The sequence below is a fragment of the Bombus vosnesenskii genome, unplaced genomic scaffold (assembly GCF_011952255.1).
Source record: "Bombus vosnesenskii isolate JDL3184/JDL3185 unplaced genomic scaffold, Bvos_JDL3184-5_v1.1 scf7180000013361, whole genome shotgun sequence".
NCBI classification, from domain to species: Eukaryota; Metazoa; Arthropoda; class Insecta; order Hymenoptera; family Apidae; genus Bombus; species Bombus vosnesenskii.
The window spans coordinates 492,211-512,083 of record NW_022882994.1 but is presented as its reverse complement, the minus strand read 5'-3'; the positions used below and the strand labels follow the sequence as shown (position 1 = coordinate 512,083).

The window sequence follows — 19,873 nt, the reverse complement described above, 5'->3', positions numbered from 1 at the left end:
ATTATTTTTGCTTTTTAATTACGTACGCAAGTTTCATGTAAATTTTGTCGTAATTATTTTGATGTAAAAAGGGACAAAAATCACTTGTTTTAAAAAGCAGAAGATAAGACAGGGAAATTTGTTCGTATCACGTGCAGTTACATCTTACAGCCAACCTTCTGATTATCATCGATATCATCGATGTTAGAAGCAGAATGATCTTTCGGTTTTTGTTATATCTAGTTCGAAACAGAACTGTCCCGTTTATTCCATCTCTGCCCTATTCTCCAATTCGTCCGAATATATAATTATGAACAGAATGTGTCCACAATATGGAATAGTAGTATAGCGAACAGACTATGGTAGTTTTCAATTGGATGTCAGCTGATTTATGATCGGAGGGAATAATGGAAAGTGACTGTTCGAGCACGTCGAACTCGTCGTTCGAGTTCTTGGACTACGATTCAAGCAAGATTTACATATACGAGAAGGAATTTCGCGACTATGTCGTGTACTTCTCCGCGAATGGCGATTCCCCGACATCCACCTACAAGAGTTTTGAACACAGTTCCTTTGAAAGCACAGGTATTGCCCTTGTATCAAGTCTATTTCGGTCGATTTTCATGGCTAAACGATCGTATCTTTTACGGTAAAATAGATTCGAATAACGCTGTAGACAACGATAGAAATCGATTACGTGAACAAACGTCTTTGAAACGTTTAAACGTCGTTGGTGAAGCAGCACGGCCATAACTCGGGCAGTTCAACGCTCGAATAAAGTAATCGATTATGAAAGTGTCGTCCTGGCAGATCGTGCATTTACTTCGATATCGACCATTAATCTGTTTGGAAATGTCGAAAAACGAGTATACTTAATTTTGGCTATATTTCGTTTTAACGACAACAAATTAACTCGTTATGGTACAGACACGGTAATTTGTTACAATATCGTAGATATCTTATTTTCTTTAAGTTTCAATAAATCAAAATTCAATTTCATTAAATAAAATTTAAAAAAAAAGAAAAATAGTCTAATTGCGGTTTAAGTGGAGGATACAACGACCAGAAATCCTTTTTTCTAGAGGATACAAAATAATTCTCTTCTCTCTTTTATTATAATAACTTGGCCTCTGTAGAGGTTTAAATGCCGTTTGAATGGAAAGAAACGTAGACCACCGAGGGGAAAAGGAACACGGAGGCGGCTCATCTTTCGAACTCCGAACAAAAAATACTAAGATAATTCCCGTTATTTTTATTACGCTCGTGTAAGCGGCCATTTATCTTTTTTATTAGCGGCGTGTAACGGAGACGTCGCGCTTAGTGATTAATTTAATTGCAAGTTGCGTTTAAACCTGCATTCCCGCCAGGTAACTTCCGTCATTTGCATTTCTGGCGAGAATCGCGTATAAAGAGGTCGTAAGTTTTATATTCTTCGTATCCACGAGGAATTGCAGCCAGATCACTATCGTTTTATCCCATCGACAATAATATTTCGAAAATCGTATCAAGTATAATAAAATTCTCTCTTATTCTTAGGTATACAGAGTGGTTGGTAACTGGTGGTAAAAGCGGAAAGGGGGACAAATTTTTCGTTTGAGGCTTTGTTTCCGAGAAAATCGACTTGGAATTTTCGCTCGGTACGCATACACTTTATCGCGTCTCGTTATAACGGATCTCACTGTAGATCGTTGTCTCGATGGAAAAATTAGAAAACAAATTTTTATTCTATATTTTCGACTTCTTTTTTCGCGTAGAATCACCCCCTTTCCGCTTGTACCACCAGTTACCAACCACCCTGTATATAATATACGTGAAAAAAACATATTCAGCTGTGAAACTAAATAAAGAGGCAATTTTATTAACACGATATCGATCGGCAACGTACCGAATTTCGAAATTGTTTCACTGTAAAGAAATGTTACTCATTACGTTGCTCCTCCTTTGTAGTTTCCAATTTGCAGAAAATAAACTCCTCGGAATCGAACGGTCGAGTTAAATTCTTGCTGAGTCAAAGAAAATTAGTAAGCAGCGTGTTAATAACTCGAACAAAGATGAAATCAGGATGTTAATAATACACGACGAGTTAACGCACGTACTCCGTGGCTGTAGAAAGTCGACCGACCAGGTTCCAAAGCAAAATAATGAATGGATTTCCACGGTTCTAAATAAAAGGACAAATTATAACGAGTCATTGAAGCACGCGCCGTCACGACCAATGTCTTTTCAAATATTTCTTCAATTAAGTATAATCGCTCAAATGGCTGGCTGCGGGATTGCGTTTCAGTGACCTTTTACCAAAAGGTGCACCGTTTCTCATGAAGAGAAGCTAACCCTCATAATAATGCCTGCAATAATACCAAAGTATCATGTTCGATCAATTCTTCTTCTATCATGTAACAATTCTTCGTGTCTGTATCGGTAACGTGAGAATTTTTGTTTCCTTGTCGTTTCCACTAGCGAAGAGACAAATAAAGCAACGAAGGCTACTAAATATTTTAATAGATTCATACACACGTAATCGTTTTCTTTTGTATCCCAAAACGTTTCGCTGCGAAGACGCAAACTATTTAAAATTTTCTTGCGATCGTTGATTGATTATTTCGTAAATATCGCCGGACAACCACTAAGTTATCTATTTACCGTGTTTCCAAACGATACATTGAATTTTTAAACTTGAACGCAAAGTTATTCGAATATTGAAATACCAGAAATTTAATACTAGAACTACCAATAATTAATACGAAGCTATTTTTATCAAAAACCAGTCAAAATGACTGGTCTTTAAAAAAAAAAAATACGTAATAATAGAATACTTTTTTACAGAAGCAATTCCATGTTATGTAGTATATTTTTGGTATTATTAATTCATCTGGGGCCATGATCCCTAAACGAGGATTAACACATTTATAAAATTGTAAAACCAGTCATTTTGACTGTTGTGGTATTTCATGTGTTAGCATCTAGCGATCTAGCGATCGGTCCGGAATCTTCCAAATAACTGATACCGTCCTATTGAATGATACGCAGTAAAAATTTTAAAAACGCGTGGCAAATTGTACAAAACGAAGGAACTGGTTAATTGGGTTTCGATAAACAGATTGCAGGACCCTTTTACACTTCGACAAGTACCAGTCATTTTGACTGGTATTGGTACAAGTAGCCTTGATACAAAATTATTTCGAGTTTGAATACATAAAAAGCAAAATAAAATTCATTATATTATTCTTTCAGTTATCGTTACGAAAATCATTACATCATTGCGGAAAAAAGTATAGCATGAAGTGGGAATTTGCAAATAAAATTGTAAAATTAGTCAATTTGACTGGTGTGATAGTTCTAATGTTAAGTGACGGCTGAATATTTCTATCGATCTCCGTTTAATTCAGAAACGAAGCGAAGAAGTGAGAGCAGCGAGATGGAAAATGTCTTTGTGTGCATAGTCGGGCATTTACACGGACAGTGATTATTTTCCTCGCGATACGCGGTTATCTTTTCGATTTCCTTCTTCAAACAAAAATTGCCACACGCAGCTGATTGAAATCGATATGATTGCGCTATGACATTCCTATAAATTGCCACTTTATCGCGATTGTTACGATGGGAACGCGCTTCATTGATTTTCTCGGATAAAACCTGACATGCCTTGATTCCTAGGTACGTTTCTGCCCTGTAACAATCTAAATTAACAACGATCAAACGTATTTGCCTGATTATTTCCCGAATATAATGGCCGTTCGCTTATCATCGCGCGCTCGTGTCGCCTGTTTGCCGTCACAAAGCTCTGCCATACGGCGAATTAGAAAATTAAGTCGGTATTGTTCCTTGAATCGCTCGTCCTCAGCCGCGTTTACGTAGCTAGAACGTTTCCTCGAGTTTCCGACACGTTGGATGCGTGACTGGAAGTTTGACGCTGTCGGTGATTTCAACGCATGTATAGAATGCTCGCACAGGCATGCCATATTGCCATAATGCCATAATACGGTCGATTTCGTGCATCTTAGGTTTGCCGCTAGACCGCGAATTTTTATACGTTTATTTGTTATATTATTCTTCCATGAGCAAATGAATAATTGTTTCAATTTGCTTCTTTATTTTCAACATTCATTATCTTGCGTATTTTAGGAATTCGTTAGTATCTGTTGAGAAACTTTAGAATTATCACAAACGTCTCTGCAATGACATAGTAAGAATTGCTTGCAATTAAATGGGGGAAAAATTGTGATTAATTTCTCTGATTTGTTCTCTGTTCTAGTTGAACATTGATTGTGTTCTCTTCTCTTATATTCTGTATTTTCTCATCTTTACATCGACGTATACCTTCAAAAAGATCAGAAATTAATCGTGAACTGAGAATTAGGCGGAATTAGAAAATTAGTAAAAAACAGAGATTCGACTTTTGAGTGACTCGTGATACAAAGTTGTTAAATATTATGGGCTTTTTCCTGAGCGAGCACTATGTCTTCTCAAATGATTAATTAATTCCAAGCAATTTGTATTTTAGCTTCGAGTCTAGCGTAATAAAATTTTCCCTCTGAATTGTAATTTACGATCGAATGATTTTTATTGCAGCCTGACTAACGTGACAGCGGAGCTTAATTTGAAATGATACTCACGATTCTCAATCTGTCTTTTTCAGATACAGACAGCGAAAGCGAGGATGGCTCGTCGACAAGGTTAAACTTCAACATCATCCCCTACACTGTGAGTAATTCGTTCCTCTATGCAAGACGAATGGAAACGATTGAAGAAAGTCAAGGAAAAGCAACGTAACCTCTGCTCGAGAATGCATAAATATCTGTTATCGATCGAATCTGTCACGATGCATTTGATTCATGCGCGAAGTTCTGATCGCTCGATCCATTCCATACGCGTTATTTACACACTGCTCTGAATTCGCATAAATCACATACTCCAAATTTTAAGCATTATCTTATATCTATTCTCTTTGCTTGAAGATTAATTGTGTAAAACTGTGTTCGTGAAAATCGCATCTTTTTTATTCAGGAACATCTAATTTTAACTATTGTTTCATTTAGTTTCTCTATGTAAAAATTGTGCCTTCTGTAATCATTTCGATAAAAGTTAGATCTTTATGCAGAAATTAAGGTTGTATTTCTCAATCATTCGAGCAGACGTTGTCAAACATACTTTTCCATGACATCTCAAAAAGATAAGCAGTCCTTCGAAACATTAGAATGTTTTGTCATGCGAAAAAGTTATCAGAGATAAATTGGCCTAAATTTCCAAGAGTAGATCAAAAACACGTTCGATTACGAATAAACTCGTTTCGTACATTTCGCCTTAAAAATGAAGGGAGACGAGTTAACCTGCTACTTGAATTTCTGATCATAAATTTAAGATGAGATTCTAGTGTTGACGACAATAAAACCAAGTGACTTTTACAAATCTTTTTTAAAGCAACTACCGATCGTGTGAGATTAGACGTTTTTGGAAGTTTAGATTAGATTTAGACGTTTAATTTAGATTTAGATTAGACGTTTTAATGAAAATAGAGAGTCTTGATGTACGAATCTAATTTTTTTATTTCTGTTTTTCTTGTTATTTATCGTATAACGTACAGGTCTTGTGACCGTTTTTGACAGTGTAACCATTGTTGGCGTGCAGTGTAGCATTTGTCACGATCATCAAAATGCAGAAGTTAAGAAATTTTCTTATAATTTACGCTGATATCGAACCTATTTTTGAAAAAAAAAAAAAAGAAATAAATAAAAGATTAGAAAGTTCTAGTGTATTTAGAAGAAAAATTGAACTTTTCCAGGGGATAAATTGAGTTTATACTGTTTAAATGCATATTATAAGTAAATAATCAAATAAAAATGTCATCTTCGATTCTTGGAGAAATTTCGAACAAAGTGAACGAGCTTTTCTGTCAAAAATTGATTTATCGGTTTCTCAGTTTAAAAAGTTAATAAATGACGAGCAGAGTTGAAATTAAAATTACATTTGTACTTCAAGATCGTGAATACATCTGAAAAGGATCTGGTCCCACATAACCAGTAGTTAGCCTAAACAAAATTCATAGAAATCCGTTGCTCTTATTTTTGTTGCACAAGAATCTCCTCCTAATTCTTCAAACGTCTACAATAAGATATTTTTACTTAACTATGAACACGGTTCATAGATCAAAGCGCAGAAGAATTATTGGCCAACACATTTGATGAAATTCACGTGCCTCAACGAGTTAGCGAGCATGATTCATCGTCACATAGTTTACCAGCAAATATCAGGAAATTCTCGTTCATCTTCAATTATCAAACCGTTACAGCTCGCGTATGTTCTTTTCTTATCTTTATACCGCGTGAAATATTGTCTATATATTTATTTAGACAAGAAATTTATTGCGCGTGAAACACTTCCTAATGTTTAATCGTTCGCTGTTGTCATTTCCACGTTCTTCGTTTGTTCGTGTGATCGATGATTTTAGATTATCTAACTATGTAACGCCACTATCATCGTAATCTTCGAACTTGCATATTTTATTTGATATAAGAATTTACCGAATCTAGAAATATTGTTAGAGAACTTGATCGAGTGGCGAACAGATGTTTAGAAGATAAACATTCAAAGAACTTTTATTAACACTTGGTAAAATATTGTACGCATAGTTTTCAACATTGAGGGAAGAGAAATATGGACAGGAAAAAGGTAACAGAAGCCTTCTGTGTTATGATAATTTCCCTCGAATTTGTTTACATTCCTGCGATAAATGTATTCGTCTATCTACATTTCGATAAAAGTCTATTTAACCTGAGAAGGTTCACTACGATAGTGTAACAGTCAAATGTGTTTTATTATTCATTTTCAACGATCCCTGAGATATAATAATTTGCAAAGTTGAAAGAAAGGACACGAAACTTAAAAAATACCAAAGCTGTTACTACCTATAGTGATCTTCTCCTCAAACTTATACTTCCACGACATAAAATTCTCACCCACTTAAAAGGAGTTCTATTACAAAAAAGAAAAAAAAATAAAAATAAAAAATCGAAGAAACGCCCAATATGACAACGAACGAGTCTTCGGGGATGAGTCGATAATACAATTAAATCGCTTTTCACGAATAATAATAATACGCTCTCCGTGACTGCAAGCCATGGAAGACTAAGGAGAGATAATTTTGAAAGCTCGTAGAATAAATTTACTTGCGATTTCGTTGGCCGAGGTTTTTGGCGCGAATATATAGCGTTTATTGGTAACGCAAGGTTGGCTCGGTGAAACGAGCATGAGGCAGGTTGAACGAAACGCAGGTCGGTGTGTACGCACGCTAAATTACCCAAGCACTTGGACTCCGGTTGCATAATGACACGCTTATGCTTTCTTGAGCGTGCACATACGCCTTTCGCAAATCGACGCTCACTTTCTCGACGAACGCGTATATACACGCGCGTTGCTGGTAATCGATACGACATTTCACGGGGGCAGGGGAGGGAGAGAAAGAGTTAACGTGGTAATCGCCACGATTCTTATGAAAGCGATTCTGACGAAAGAATTCAGTATTAGATCAGTCGTATCGATAAATAATGCACCTTGGATCCTTTTCAATATCCGTGGTCGAATTTAAAATTGGGATTAAATCGTATTTAATCTTAGTACCTTCGACTTTGATATTACTAGAGTAGCTTGGTCATTATGACAACAGCATTGCTTATTACAGACAGATGATCCACTTTTGGCCAACTTTTTCTGGCCTCGATTGTATCGTACGTGTGAAATTAAATCGCACTTAATCGCGATATCTTGATTTTTATTTTTTAATAGACGGTGATTTTTTATTATTTTGTAACAACTTTCAATTTATTTTGAAACGATCACGCTACGTATCGTATATGGTTCACTTGTTTGCATTTGTACCGCTTTCTTGTTTCGATAGATTGTGTCTTAGAAACATACGGAGTACTCTTTATGAGTACACCGTATAAATATTTGTTTACATTCAGTGATTAGGATCTCAGGAATTAGTTGTACGATTCGTTTACGTAATTATACATCTGTTCGCAATTTTAACGCGGGCTAGCGATAAAATTGAAATTTATTCCATACACGTATGCCAATCGTGTCTCGTAAAATTCAAATTCATGGAGATTGGTGAAAGAGCAAACTTTCATTCTCCGGAACGTTCGGACATACGCGCTAGCATACTCGCAAATGGAGAGGCATGATTGCTTCTCGGTATAGTTTCCCTTCTAATTTCCTTTCCTCGGCGATTATCTTATATACAGGATGCACGGTGTCGCTCTATATAGATGTCCATAATCTCTTCAAGGAAAAAGCGATCCGGATTTCTTCGAATCTATCAACGATTCGCGTCGCTGCTCGTGTAATACCTTTCTCGAGATTATCTTGCTCACGATCGTCGCACATTATATTCTCTGAAAAGAGAAACCAACGTTAAACGATAGCAACATCGCTCCGTAGCCCTTGGAAAATCTGATCTCGATGGTCGATTCGCGACCATTCGAAAGCAAAACGTGCGCGATCCTTCGGTGCAACAATTTACCTAGCCCGTTAACAGCCGAGGGAAATGCTTCAACTGCCTTAAGTTTAATAAAATCGAGAAGTTTATGTGGAAGATACACAATGGCAAAAAGGGTATCGAGCAAATTCTTGAAATTTTCTTTCGTAGTGACAATGTTAAAAATGCTGAATCTGACGATGTGAATCGATTGAAAGAAAGCTGCAAACTAAATACCGCGTTAAGGGGTCATTGACTCTTAGTGGATTAGAATTATAACATCGTGTTAGGCTCCAGCAGTTTCGAGACTTTCTAAACTTCGAAGCTTCGAATCCTATCGCTAGATCGGAAAATCCGAATCGTTGCTCGATTCACGACTACTCGACTGCAACATACGATACTTCGAGATAGCAATTTAATATCGACAGATATACTCTGCATATAACAAGCACGTAAGTGGTTACATAAACACGTAGGCAACAGAGAGATCGAGTGACTCGAACCGTTATAGAAAGTTCTCATGAGCTCTCTCGCGTTCGATCCGCCGGTCTCTCCATTATCCCTGGCAACGGTACTGAAACGACTATGATTGCCCTATAATCCGTGCATCCTGGTGTAATCGTCGTTGCTCCGTACCGATTAGACCTCTGGTTTATGTTGTACGTTTCCCGTGCCCTTCACATCGCTCATCGATTAATGTCAGTAATACAGCTGGTCCTCTTATCTGTCGTCGATGCACTGCCACGACTGAAATACGGTCGATGTGGATGGTATTCGATGAGTATTGAACGAAATACAAGGGGAATCGACGTGAATCTAAAGAGATCCGGATATTTTGGCTGCTGTTCTAGGGATACTTGGGGATTACAGTGATACAAAAGTCGAAGTTGTTATTCTTAATCTTTAGGAATCTTGGAGATTTTAGGATAGCAGGAGATTTTTCAATTTTTGAGAGCTTGCAATATTTAGGTAGAAAATTACTCGAGTTTGTTATTGTAAATTGGTCTATCTAGTGCGTCGTTACTCTTCCCTCTTTATTTATTCCTGTTATATTCCGATATCGACTACTACTTTCCTTTATTCTGTGTTTAATTCCAATGATTCTGTAAATAAGGATAAAGTTGGCACTTTTTGAGAATTATTTCGTTAATCAGGAAAGAAATCGCGACATTGTCCGTGTTTAATAATACGGACACGAGCTGAAACAGAAATGTCATAACGCGAAACTTGCGGTTAATACACGGATACCTGATAGATTTTCATTTTTGTCGAAAACCAAGCCTTAAACGAAGAAACGTTATTCTTCCTTTTTCGACTTGATGATGTAGAATCATCATCCGGTCGCCCGTACCGTGATTTTGCACGCATTCTGTATATGCGATCTTTCCAAAAACAATAACCGATCTTTTTAAAGATAACAAGACAAACGCATTGGTTTGAGGAAAATGTTCTATTTTATTCAACACGCATTCCTCTTGCGGCGAGATAATGATTTTTCAACGACTAACTAATGCGTCATATAATCGTTGCACGTCCTTTTGTGGAATTCTTGTCACTTTCAGGTTGCTTGTCACAACCTTCCGCATGTCTCCAATGTTGTCGTAACGTTTCCCCTTAGTTGTCATTTGTGGCCGCGAAGATAAACAATAATTGCACGGTGCTAAATCTGGCGAACTGGTGGGTGGAGAAACATTCTAATTTGTTTGTTTTTTTTCTCAAGAAAAGAAGTTACAGCCGCCGCACGATTGATACGGTGCATTACCATGCAACGGAACCAGATTTTCGAACGAACTCTGCTCTGACATTGATTGCTATAACGAAGGATTTATTTCCACGAAAGTTTCATATCGATGTCACTGATTTTTCCTAATCTTAAGAAGTTCGATTATTTTTGCAACGGACCGTGTTGATACACGGATAAATTAAGAATTACTATATAAATTACTATAGCGTCGTAAAGAGCGTTGCGAAGGTACCAAAGATTGGTCAAATTGATTTTTAAATTAATTAACGAACTATTTACTAATTAACGAATTAAGTTGGTATAATTTTTCAATTAAATTTGACATAGAGCGAAACACGAGTGCCATATCAAAAGCAAGATTCGCGAATTCGGTCAGAGTAATTTAATTTTTCAACTTGGAAAAATTCCATTGTCCGCGATAAACCGAAAGATATAACGAACATCTATCCGCGTTGGTAAATGGCAAATTTACTCGTCCTCCCTGTCCATCGAGGAACATCGACAAATTCTCTGCTCCTCCTCGCAGTTTTGTCGAGCGTGAACGACTCCTTCGAGACTTCTCTGCCACTTGACAGACTTTTTAAATGAAACCCGGTGCTTCTGCCCCTCGTCCAACCATATCGTTCTTCGTACTTTATTACGTGGCTCGATTTTTGCACGCTCGATGCTCGCCCCCTATCCTGGACCGCTGAAAAGCAACGTTCCGCGAGTTCTCGCCGAGTCATCGTCTCTCTCCGCTTTTAGTCGGCCGCGAGTCACTCGTTAGCTCGGTTGAGTTTTACTACGTAGAGGAAGGGAGTGAAAAAAAGTCCCGATGACATCGTTTGCGGCGGAAGACGGATCGTCTTTTTGAGGCGAGCCACTTCAAAAGCTGCCTTTTCAGCCACGATTTCACAGTCCGAGTAGCTTCAAACGAGCAGCTCTCTTTAAATCGCACTTAAAATGCTCCTTTGTGGATAACGAATCACTCGATCGTATCGCAGTTGCTGGCGGTCGTTGAAAGTATTACGAGAAAATTAGTGTTGTTTAGGAAATTCGAGGATTTGGGAATACAAATTATTTACTATATTTCCCACACAACAGTTATACATCTATATTATTCTCTGAAGAACGTCTTGCACGCACGCTGGTCGCCAACCGACTATGCTAGATTCTTCTAACATCTGGCAACAGTCTTTTGTCTCCACTAAGACCTTGACGCCCTCTAACCCTTACACACACACTCTCATGTACAGTGTAAATGTATCACTTCCCTAACAAGTGTACATTACTGTTCGTAAGTATCTAGGTACTTGGTGTGATTCGATCGAAGGACTCATATTTTTGCTATCTTCTTGACACTCGAAGGCTTCCGGAAGTTGCGAAGTCATCAGCAGCACTGTGTCCGGCAATTGCAGATTCTGAAAAATCCGAAAACCCTGGAAGCTTCCTTTGAACTTTCAAAGGCTTCCGATTCTAAGGACCTAAACATACTAAAGAAGATTCTAAAAATTTCTTTTAATTCGTACCAGCCGTTTTTCACCTCTAACCGCTTCATCTCGGTACCCTCGAGTAATCAAAGCACACGCACATCTAAACCAATCCAAGGCAGCGACTTCTGCAGAACCAGCCTTCCTTAAACATCTGCACACGTTCCAGTAAGCAGTCTGAATGCCGGACATGTTCGCGCTAGATGTTCTCCAAACGTCTTTCCTTCTTGCCCACTTTTCCAATTAACAATCGTCTCTCGTCGCTTAGACACATCGTCCATAAATATCCAGACGCTTCTAAATTATTGCTAAAGATATTGGGTTGTTCGAAAACTTCGTAGTTCCGAAGAAAAATTGGATTTTCTTCTAAGAAAATTTCGAAGAAAATTTGACTTAATTCCGTCGTTCGCTGTCGTGTTTCTAACGCTCGTAACTCATACCGCGGTAAATGAATAATTCCAAGTTTCTGGAATAAATCGCTTAAAAAGATGTTGAATTCCTTACGTCGCATGAATTATTCAGAGAACTTGTTCGGCTTTCTTTTTGCGAAACTCCGACACTCCATAAAGATGGAAAAAACACCATCTCGATACAGTGGATCAAGAATTACGTGGCCTGATGCAAGAACCTAATGAAACGGAACAAAAGCGGTCATCCTGTTCGTCGATTAATTAATCAATCGATGGTGATGGAAGTTGCCGACAGGCAAAGCCCTGTCTTGTCGGCGAGGGATAATTGCATTCCACTCTCGCCTCGTTACCTGTAACGTCTTATCGTCGGATAATAGCCTCCAATGATACGGAAGCTGATACGAAAGATAAGGACGATAACTGTGGTAAGTGGAACGAACAGAGAGGATGCATCGGGATGCGGAGCTTCGAGGCCAGGCAAAGTTATTATCGGATACGTAAACCGCGAAAATGCGGCGCACGACCCTGAATAAGAAGCTGATAGGAAGGTGGAAGGGCGCAAGACGAAGGTAACTCGGCTACAAAAGAAAAGAAAAGAGGGAAGAATCGGGACAACGGATGCTTTCTTAGCCGATCTTTTGTGAATGGGACAGCTCTCCCTCTCGACGCCAAGCATCTATCAGAGGTGCTCATTTCATCTTTCATCGAAGGCTACAATCTGTTAAATTTATGTCCACCAGGCTATAAATAATTGTTTTACAACCGCTAAACGGTATTATTTATCGTTAGGTTATAGATGACTACGATAGTTTGCGTTGGCTCTGAATCTGCTTATTTAATTTTATGATTTCCCAATTCAATTTGTGTTTTGTATAATACCTGTTGATATAATACATGTAAAACTCCTGCAGATATAGTGGCAGATAACCCGCCGTTATTTAGCCTTAGCATAATTTCTGGCTCGTTCAGCGGCTCAAAAGATCTCGGCCGGGTGTTTGAGCGAATGTTTGGAAAGTCAACATTTGGGCAGTCGCGGTGTCGATGATATGACTGTTTAGAAATGGTTATATTGCCAAAAAATAGAGATTTTGTCTAAAGGATCTGACCACGAAGTGCGGAAAGTGGCGATTTTGGTAAACGAACTGTGAGAAACTGCGTGGTAGTGATAACGAAATATTTGAATTGTGTCGATATTTTGTATCGATGTGTGTTGGTATTAATATCCAGAGCATCGTTACACGTAATATTAGAAGCAGAATATTGATATTATCGGTATTGTTACTTGCAATTAACCCTTGGACTGTAAACGGTTTTACAGTACTCTCAAACTGTAAACGTAGATCTTTTATTTGATACATTTTTGAATAGACAATACACGTTAAAGAGATCACAGAAAATTCATATGACATCCTCAAACGTTCTAAATTAAGGTTATCGTAAAACTTTTTCCAGACAACCTTTTCCAGCCGGGGATTACTCCCTTGGGAGAAACTCAACCTGGTCGAAATAGCCCGGACATGAAATACCCACCTTTATGGTTTGAGGTTTAAATTAGAAATATACCAGTCAAAATAAAATCCAAAAATGAAAATAAATCACGTATATAAATTTAATGTTATAAGTATTATACAATAAACATAACATGGAATATATAATTTAATTAGTAAAGAAATAGAATATTATACTCAAAATACCAGTCTTCGATAGACAGTGAATCTGAAAATATTTTCTCTAAATGTTCTCCGTTTAAGCGATTTCTTGTTTCATTTAGAACATTGTCCGTTTCGAAGAACAGCCGTTCAGACGAAACAGGTATTACGCTTATTGCAAAATACTTTTTAGTTAGTTTTCTCAGAAGCGGATTATTGGATTGAATCGAAAATCTAATTGGGCAATTTCGGTAATATGCGTTAAATGTCGATACGGGAATATATTGTCGCATTAAATATATAAATTGAATTGAAAAGTATCGATATTTCGAATATAGTTATAAAAATTTACTCGCAACATATACACGTCGGTGCAAATTGAATTAAAAATTAATACAGTCGACATACATACCAATAATTGAAATGTAATCGATTGTTTTTCAATTTTTCGTGGCATTGTTGGCGCTCTTGTAGGAGAACGCAATAATTTGGATTAGATGCGAGTCTGACATGATACGAATCTTCCTGAATAAAAGAGCAAGCGAAACTCTAAACGAGGAAGTAGATTATGAATTTTCTTCTCCATAAATTTTTCTTTCCATTCTCTGAAAGTTTGCGGAAATTTTTTCGATGAAAACCACTGAAGCTCAAGACGCAGAAACTGAAACAATGCCGAGTTGCCCTCTTACTCTGACATTTTACGAAACATCATCCTTTTTCTTCTCTTGGCTCGCGTTCTTTCTTTTTCTTCGGCTTAAAAGCTTCACCACCCCATCCGTGTCTTTTTTTGTCTTTTTCGGTCGATCTTTCAACTTGAAGCCGCACTAGCAACAACTCCTTCTCTTGACTGATCTTACTCGGAGGACTCATGACTTTATAACTACGAATTCTCCCCCTCTCTCGATTAATCTTCTCGATTGAAATAATCCTAAAAATCGCGAAAACGTGGTGGACGTAGTTTCTGTAAATAAGGAACTCGTAATTGTAAGTTATGCAACCGTATCGATGACATAACGCATCAAATATTTTGCTAGGATCCCCTAGTCTGTCTATAAACCTCTATAATGAGATTATTCTCTATAAATCGACGAATAACGTTTGTTTGGGAATGTCAAATGCGATTTTAAAGAGAAAAAAGAGTTTCGCTGTTATAGAAAAGATACTTGTACGTACGAATTTACTGAAACCTACGAAGAAACTTCTAAAATTGAAAACTCTTTCGTAACAAATAAGCTGTAAATAGCATAACACAATATTAACAGATACTCATGGCAAAGGCAATTTATATTCATCTCGATACAAAAACCATATTTCGAGTCGGAATTCCATAAAATGATTTAGACCCATCGAGGAACATCGTCAAACGCAGAAGTAGATCGAGTCACGTTATAGTCAGACGTTCCGTCTGTTCTTGATTGGAACGCGTGCTCGTCTAAATTCTACTGCACAGTAGATCGTGTCGCGTCATGATCAGACGTAGCATACTAAATTCAGTGAACCACCGTGGTAACACGACGATACATCACCATAAACTTATAATTAAACCAGATACAATCTAAAGCGAGGTTCGTTGATTAAACATTCATTCAAGTAGGATATGCATTGTTACGAAATGTCGAACTATCGTTAGACAAGCTGCGTTTAAAGGTCATTGGACACAGATTTGCATAAAAGCCATAATGTGCTGGCGAATGGACCGTTCTCGAGCCCCTCTTTCAAGAAATTCAATTTTCTGTTACCCGATATCTCCTTGCACACCATTTCTGCAGGATTATGCAAATAGCATAATAGTTCTTACGGCCATCGCGTGAATATATTTACGATTGTCATGGAACGGGAAATATGATCGAGAAGCTTCAATGAGCTGAATGAAAAGAATTATTTTAACGAACACTGCAACGATATCATTATAAGTTTTCTCTCCTTTTTTTTTTTTTTTATAGTTTCCATGGGCGTACCTTTTTTAAATACTTTTTAATCTTCTCTGGAGATTCTCGTAATTTTTTTTGTATAGGCAATATCGGTACTATAAATGGGACAAATAAACGGAATAAATTTTAATAAATCATTACCTAACCAGATAGGTAGATACGTTTAGTTATGCTAATATTATATGTACCCACTTTACAAGAATATAAGAAGGAATAACGTATTTCACCATTTTACAACGTTTTAAGAATTAGAATTACTTTTAGAAAAAAATAATTGTTTCACTTTAATCGACGCAGAAGGAATATCGTGTTTTTGCTGATCGTTTTATGGTCAACAAAGAGGCCGACGGAATTAAATTGAAATGAAAGCGTAAATTCAATTTTCCGCTCGTTCGTTTTGCTTTGCAACGGGCAGAGAGAACAACCGGATGAAACGAAACGTTTAAACGACGTCGAAGCACCGAGGACAGGTAACGTTTCACAGAACGTTGCACCATAACGTCGCAGGGAACCTTGCAAGATGATACCGGTGCTACCGTACAGACGCTGCAGTGAACCGCTACGCGAACATTTTAGTATTATGTTTCAGGAACTGCCTCGCACATTACGTTATACGTTTCTGGCCGTGTTACGACATTAGACATTGCATAAACGTCGGCTCTGTAAAATTCCACGAGGCATTCTTCGGCACATCGCGAAATGACATTCTTATCTTCGTTGGTTTCCCTTAATTTCATTTTACAACCTTTACAACAACGTCATCTGCATCGTCACGCGACATTATTGGCGAGAAAATCTTTTTACTATTTTCTTCTTTTCGTCTTTAGTGAGAAATGGTGCTCAGCTTGTTTAGAAATTAATTTATTATACTTGCACACGATAATTTTCATTCATAATAATATACGTCTTAGTTGCTCAAATTACACTTAAATGAAATAAAGTTATGTGTTAGCATCATCCACGAGATTAATGATGGATAAATAGAGCTATATGATATTTCTGTAGAAATGGAGCCGCTACCCGCGAACGATTCGATCGAGTATGATCATCAGACGTTTGCAAATTGAGGCGCTAGATACGGCTTATGACGTTGCATCGGCATCGGTCCGTGAAATTGCGTTTCACCGATATTCGCTCGGTTCTAAACCGGTCTACCACCAGCTGGCACGTCAACGACGCGTCCAGACATACGATCGTCATCGATGCATGCCCCTTTCTCACGATCGATGATCCCTGATTGGCTTCCCGGCCAACCCGCATCGATTCAGCGAACCACACTACCTATTATACGCACGCAACCGTGGCCAGTGATTTGCATTTAGGGTTGGTTACCCTGCCACTGGATAGAGGGTGTGAAAGTTGGCTTGAAATAAAAGAGAATGACACTTCGGAAACAGTTTGAATTTTCTACATGGCTAACTTTTCTATCAATTGTTTTGATAAAGAAGAGAGAAATTTTATATCTTTCACGATGTTGTAAATACTTCGATTTCTTTAAATTTCACTAAATTACACAATCTAAGTGGAAGATATAAAACCGAAATGAATATTCTTGAAATTCGTTTTTATAGCCAGCATGTTAAAAGACAGAATTCGCTACGCTTATTAAGCTAATCAATGACTTACGACATAACTTATCAATGGTAATAAGTCCTGACGCGAGTGTAACCTTTTAGACGAAATATACCTTATGCTTGTAACAATATAATGAACATTCTCTCTGTACATAAAAATAGATTATATAAGATAAAAACAGATTATCTTTCATCAACGATGCAAGACGTCGAACAATGTAGTTTAAAAACCCCGCTCGTAATTAATCTCGTCGTGGACAATAAGGCACATTTGTTGTTCTCTTCTTATCGAACTGGTCTTTCTATTATGCCAGACTAATCGTGTAATTTGTGACTATTTTCTTTGCCGCAGGTGGGTGATAGGGACACGCTGACGTCCGTGGCCGCGAGATTCGATACAACGCCATCCGAGCTGAGCAAATTTAACAGGCTCGGAAGTACTTTCATTTATCCCGGCCAGCAACTGTGGATACCGGTGGAAGGAGAAGGTCAAACAAAAGGCGGAACTACCGACGCACCTAGTCCGGATCCTTGCCACGATCACGAGTCCCAGGATGACCTACCTCCAGAAGAAAAAGGCAATTTATTTATTTACCTATTTATCTTGTTCAGTATTTTTTGTTTTAATTTTTTTACATATTCACAGTGGTTACAGAAAGCAAATATAGCTATTATATAAGAAATTTAGCATCGTATCTATTATAGCATTTACTAAAAGTGATTCATCAGGTCCAGGTACAGAATACCATGAAGACGAAACAGAATCTGATAAAAAAGCACTTCAGTTGAAAATAAATCAATGCTTCTTGTAGTTACTGTAAATATTTAAATACGAATGATGAAAATGATAGCGGTGTAAGTTAAGATTTCAGGAATTTAAATTTAGCCACGTATTTCAATTTCTGAAAGTATTATCCTTTCTTCTTATTATATACAGCTATGATTCTCAATCCTGCATATTTTTTATTTAACTGATTTTAATTAACTTTAGTAAAAGAATAGGTAATCGAGATGATTCTATATTTACTTCCTAATTAAATATTACAACGCTGACGATAACTTGACCAATGTTGCGTGAGATTTGAAGGTTTAATGTTAATATATTTGCTACGCAATCTCTTTTGCAATTGTAATTTCCACGTGTACGTTTGTCTTTGATTGCTCTTTTAATTGACACAACCTTTAAAACGTTAATAACAAATATGTTGTTAAGAATCATAAAGATATTAGCGATAGGGAGATACAATAAATGTATTACAGTATTCGAAATTGAAGTAGAACGATCGAGACCAGTAGAGAATATAAGCTTTACTTAAACAAAACTGATCTCGAGATAAGAATTTCATTCCACTGGAAATTCGAATGTCAGGCTGTTCCCTATACTTCTATTTCAGGATATTATCTCAATTTCTATCTTATGACGCGCTCGGATACTTGATGTTGTATTTTCTCCGAACTGTATCACATGTCGCTCGTATAATATGTAACTAGGTGAAGGTGATACGAAAAAGTACCATATGAATAGAAAAATTCACCACGTGACTTGTGGAATTCATTAACGTTCCATTACATATGATCTAACACCAGCAAAATGTTTCAGTACGTCGCTTACATACGAAGCGCATATTCGAAGACGTTAATATGACGAGTCAGGCGTCAGGTCTTATCTATCCAGCGTGTGCAATAGATCCGTATTAATATTCTACGCGGCACTTTGTATGTACAATGTACAATCAGATATAGCAGAGACCTAATTCATTTTGATATTTGGCCAGGTGACTCAATCCGTCTTAGCCGAACGCCACAAGGTTCTGTATTCCATTATTCATAGAAACACGTTAACGCCAATTTTCCTTTCGATTTATCGAATTTTTCTTTCTCATTATTCGCTGCACGATTCAGCGTTTTGATACGAGTACCTTTGTTGTGAGAATCATTGCACCTACCATATGCAATAGCTCGCAAAATTATGCGGATCAGGGATTAAAAATAGCATGATAATTTTGTAAATTTTCACGAAAAAGTTGCAGAAAAATTTGTTCAGCCAGTGGCCACTGAAAACCATACAAATAATGTACATCCGCAATATAGGTATATATGTACTCGTATACTATTTATTTATCTACATACAGTACTGTATCTGCTTGCCAGCCTCCTGCTCTTTATTCTCTGACCGCCGCGTATCCTCGCCCATCATTTTTTACAATTTTCTAGCCATAGTGCCTGCTTTACTAACTGGTTACATGCTGAGGTCTTAACTTTTTCTGGAATTTCCAAACTCATAGTGTTAGTATACATGTTAGATGTTATCTCCTTTACGATTTCATCATCTTTTGCTAAATAACGTGATTGAATCGTTTTAGTTTCTAAAATTTACCTCAAAATGTAAAATTTCATTGGCTTTATTATCAATACTAAACCACTATACTTCCATTGGCCATTAATCATAGGTGAAATTATAACCCTGTTTGATAGGTTGCCGGTTTCTATTGCAAAATACATACGTAGTAATAGAAGACTAAAAATAGCATGCGTGACGAAATTATACGAACAATAAAATACATCGGTTGTGTTTATCGAAATTAACTTCTAAGGAAAACTGACCATACAAAATATCGAATGTATTAAAGATGTTTTTAAGACG

At 37.2% G+C, this 19,873-nt stretch overlaps 1 protein-coding gene across 14 annotated transcripts in view; it reads left to right on the top strand.

Moving 5' to 3' along the window:
* LOC117237187 (TLD domain-containing protein 2) overlaps positions 1-19,873 on the top strand; it is a 303,806-nt gene that overhangs the window by 234,898 nt on the left and 49,035 nt on the right. For 12 of the 14 annotated variants that reach the window (XM_033500917.1, XM_033500918.1, XM_033500913.1 and 9 more), the window contains 2 exons: positions 4,616-4,680; positions 17,582-17,807. In XM_033500917.1, coding sequence (XP_033356808.1) covers positions 4,616-4,680; positions 17,582-17,807 — 291 coding nt within the window. Of the gene's footprint in view, positions 1-371; positions 565-4,615; positions 4,681-17,581; positions 17,808-19,873 lie in introns of those variants that run through there. The other 2 variants (XM_033500926.1, XM_033500925.1) reach the window with 2 other exon arrangements.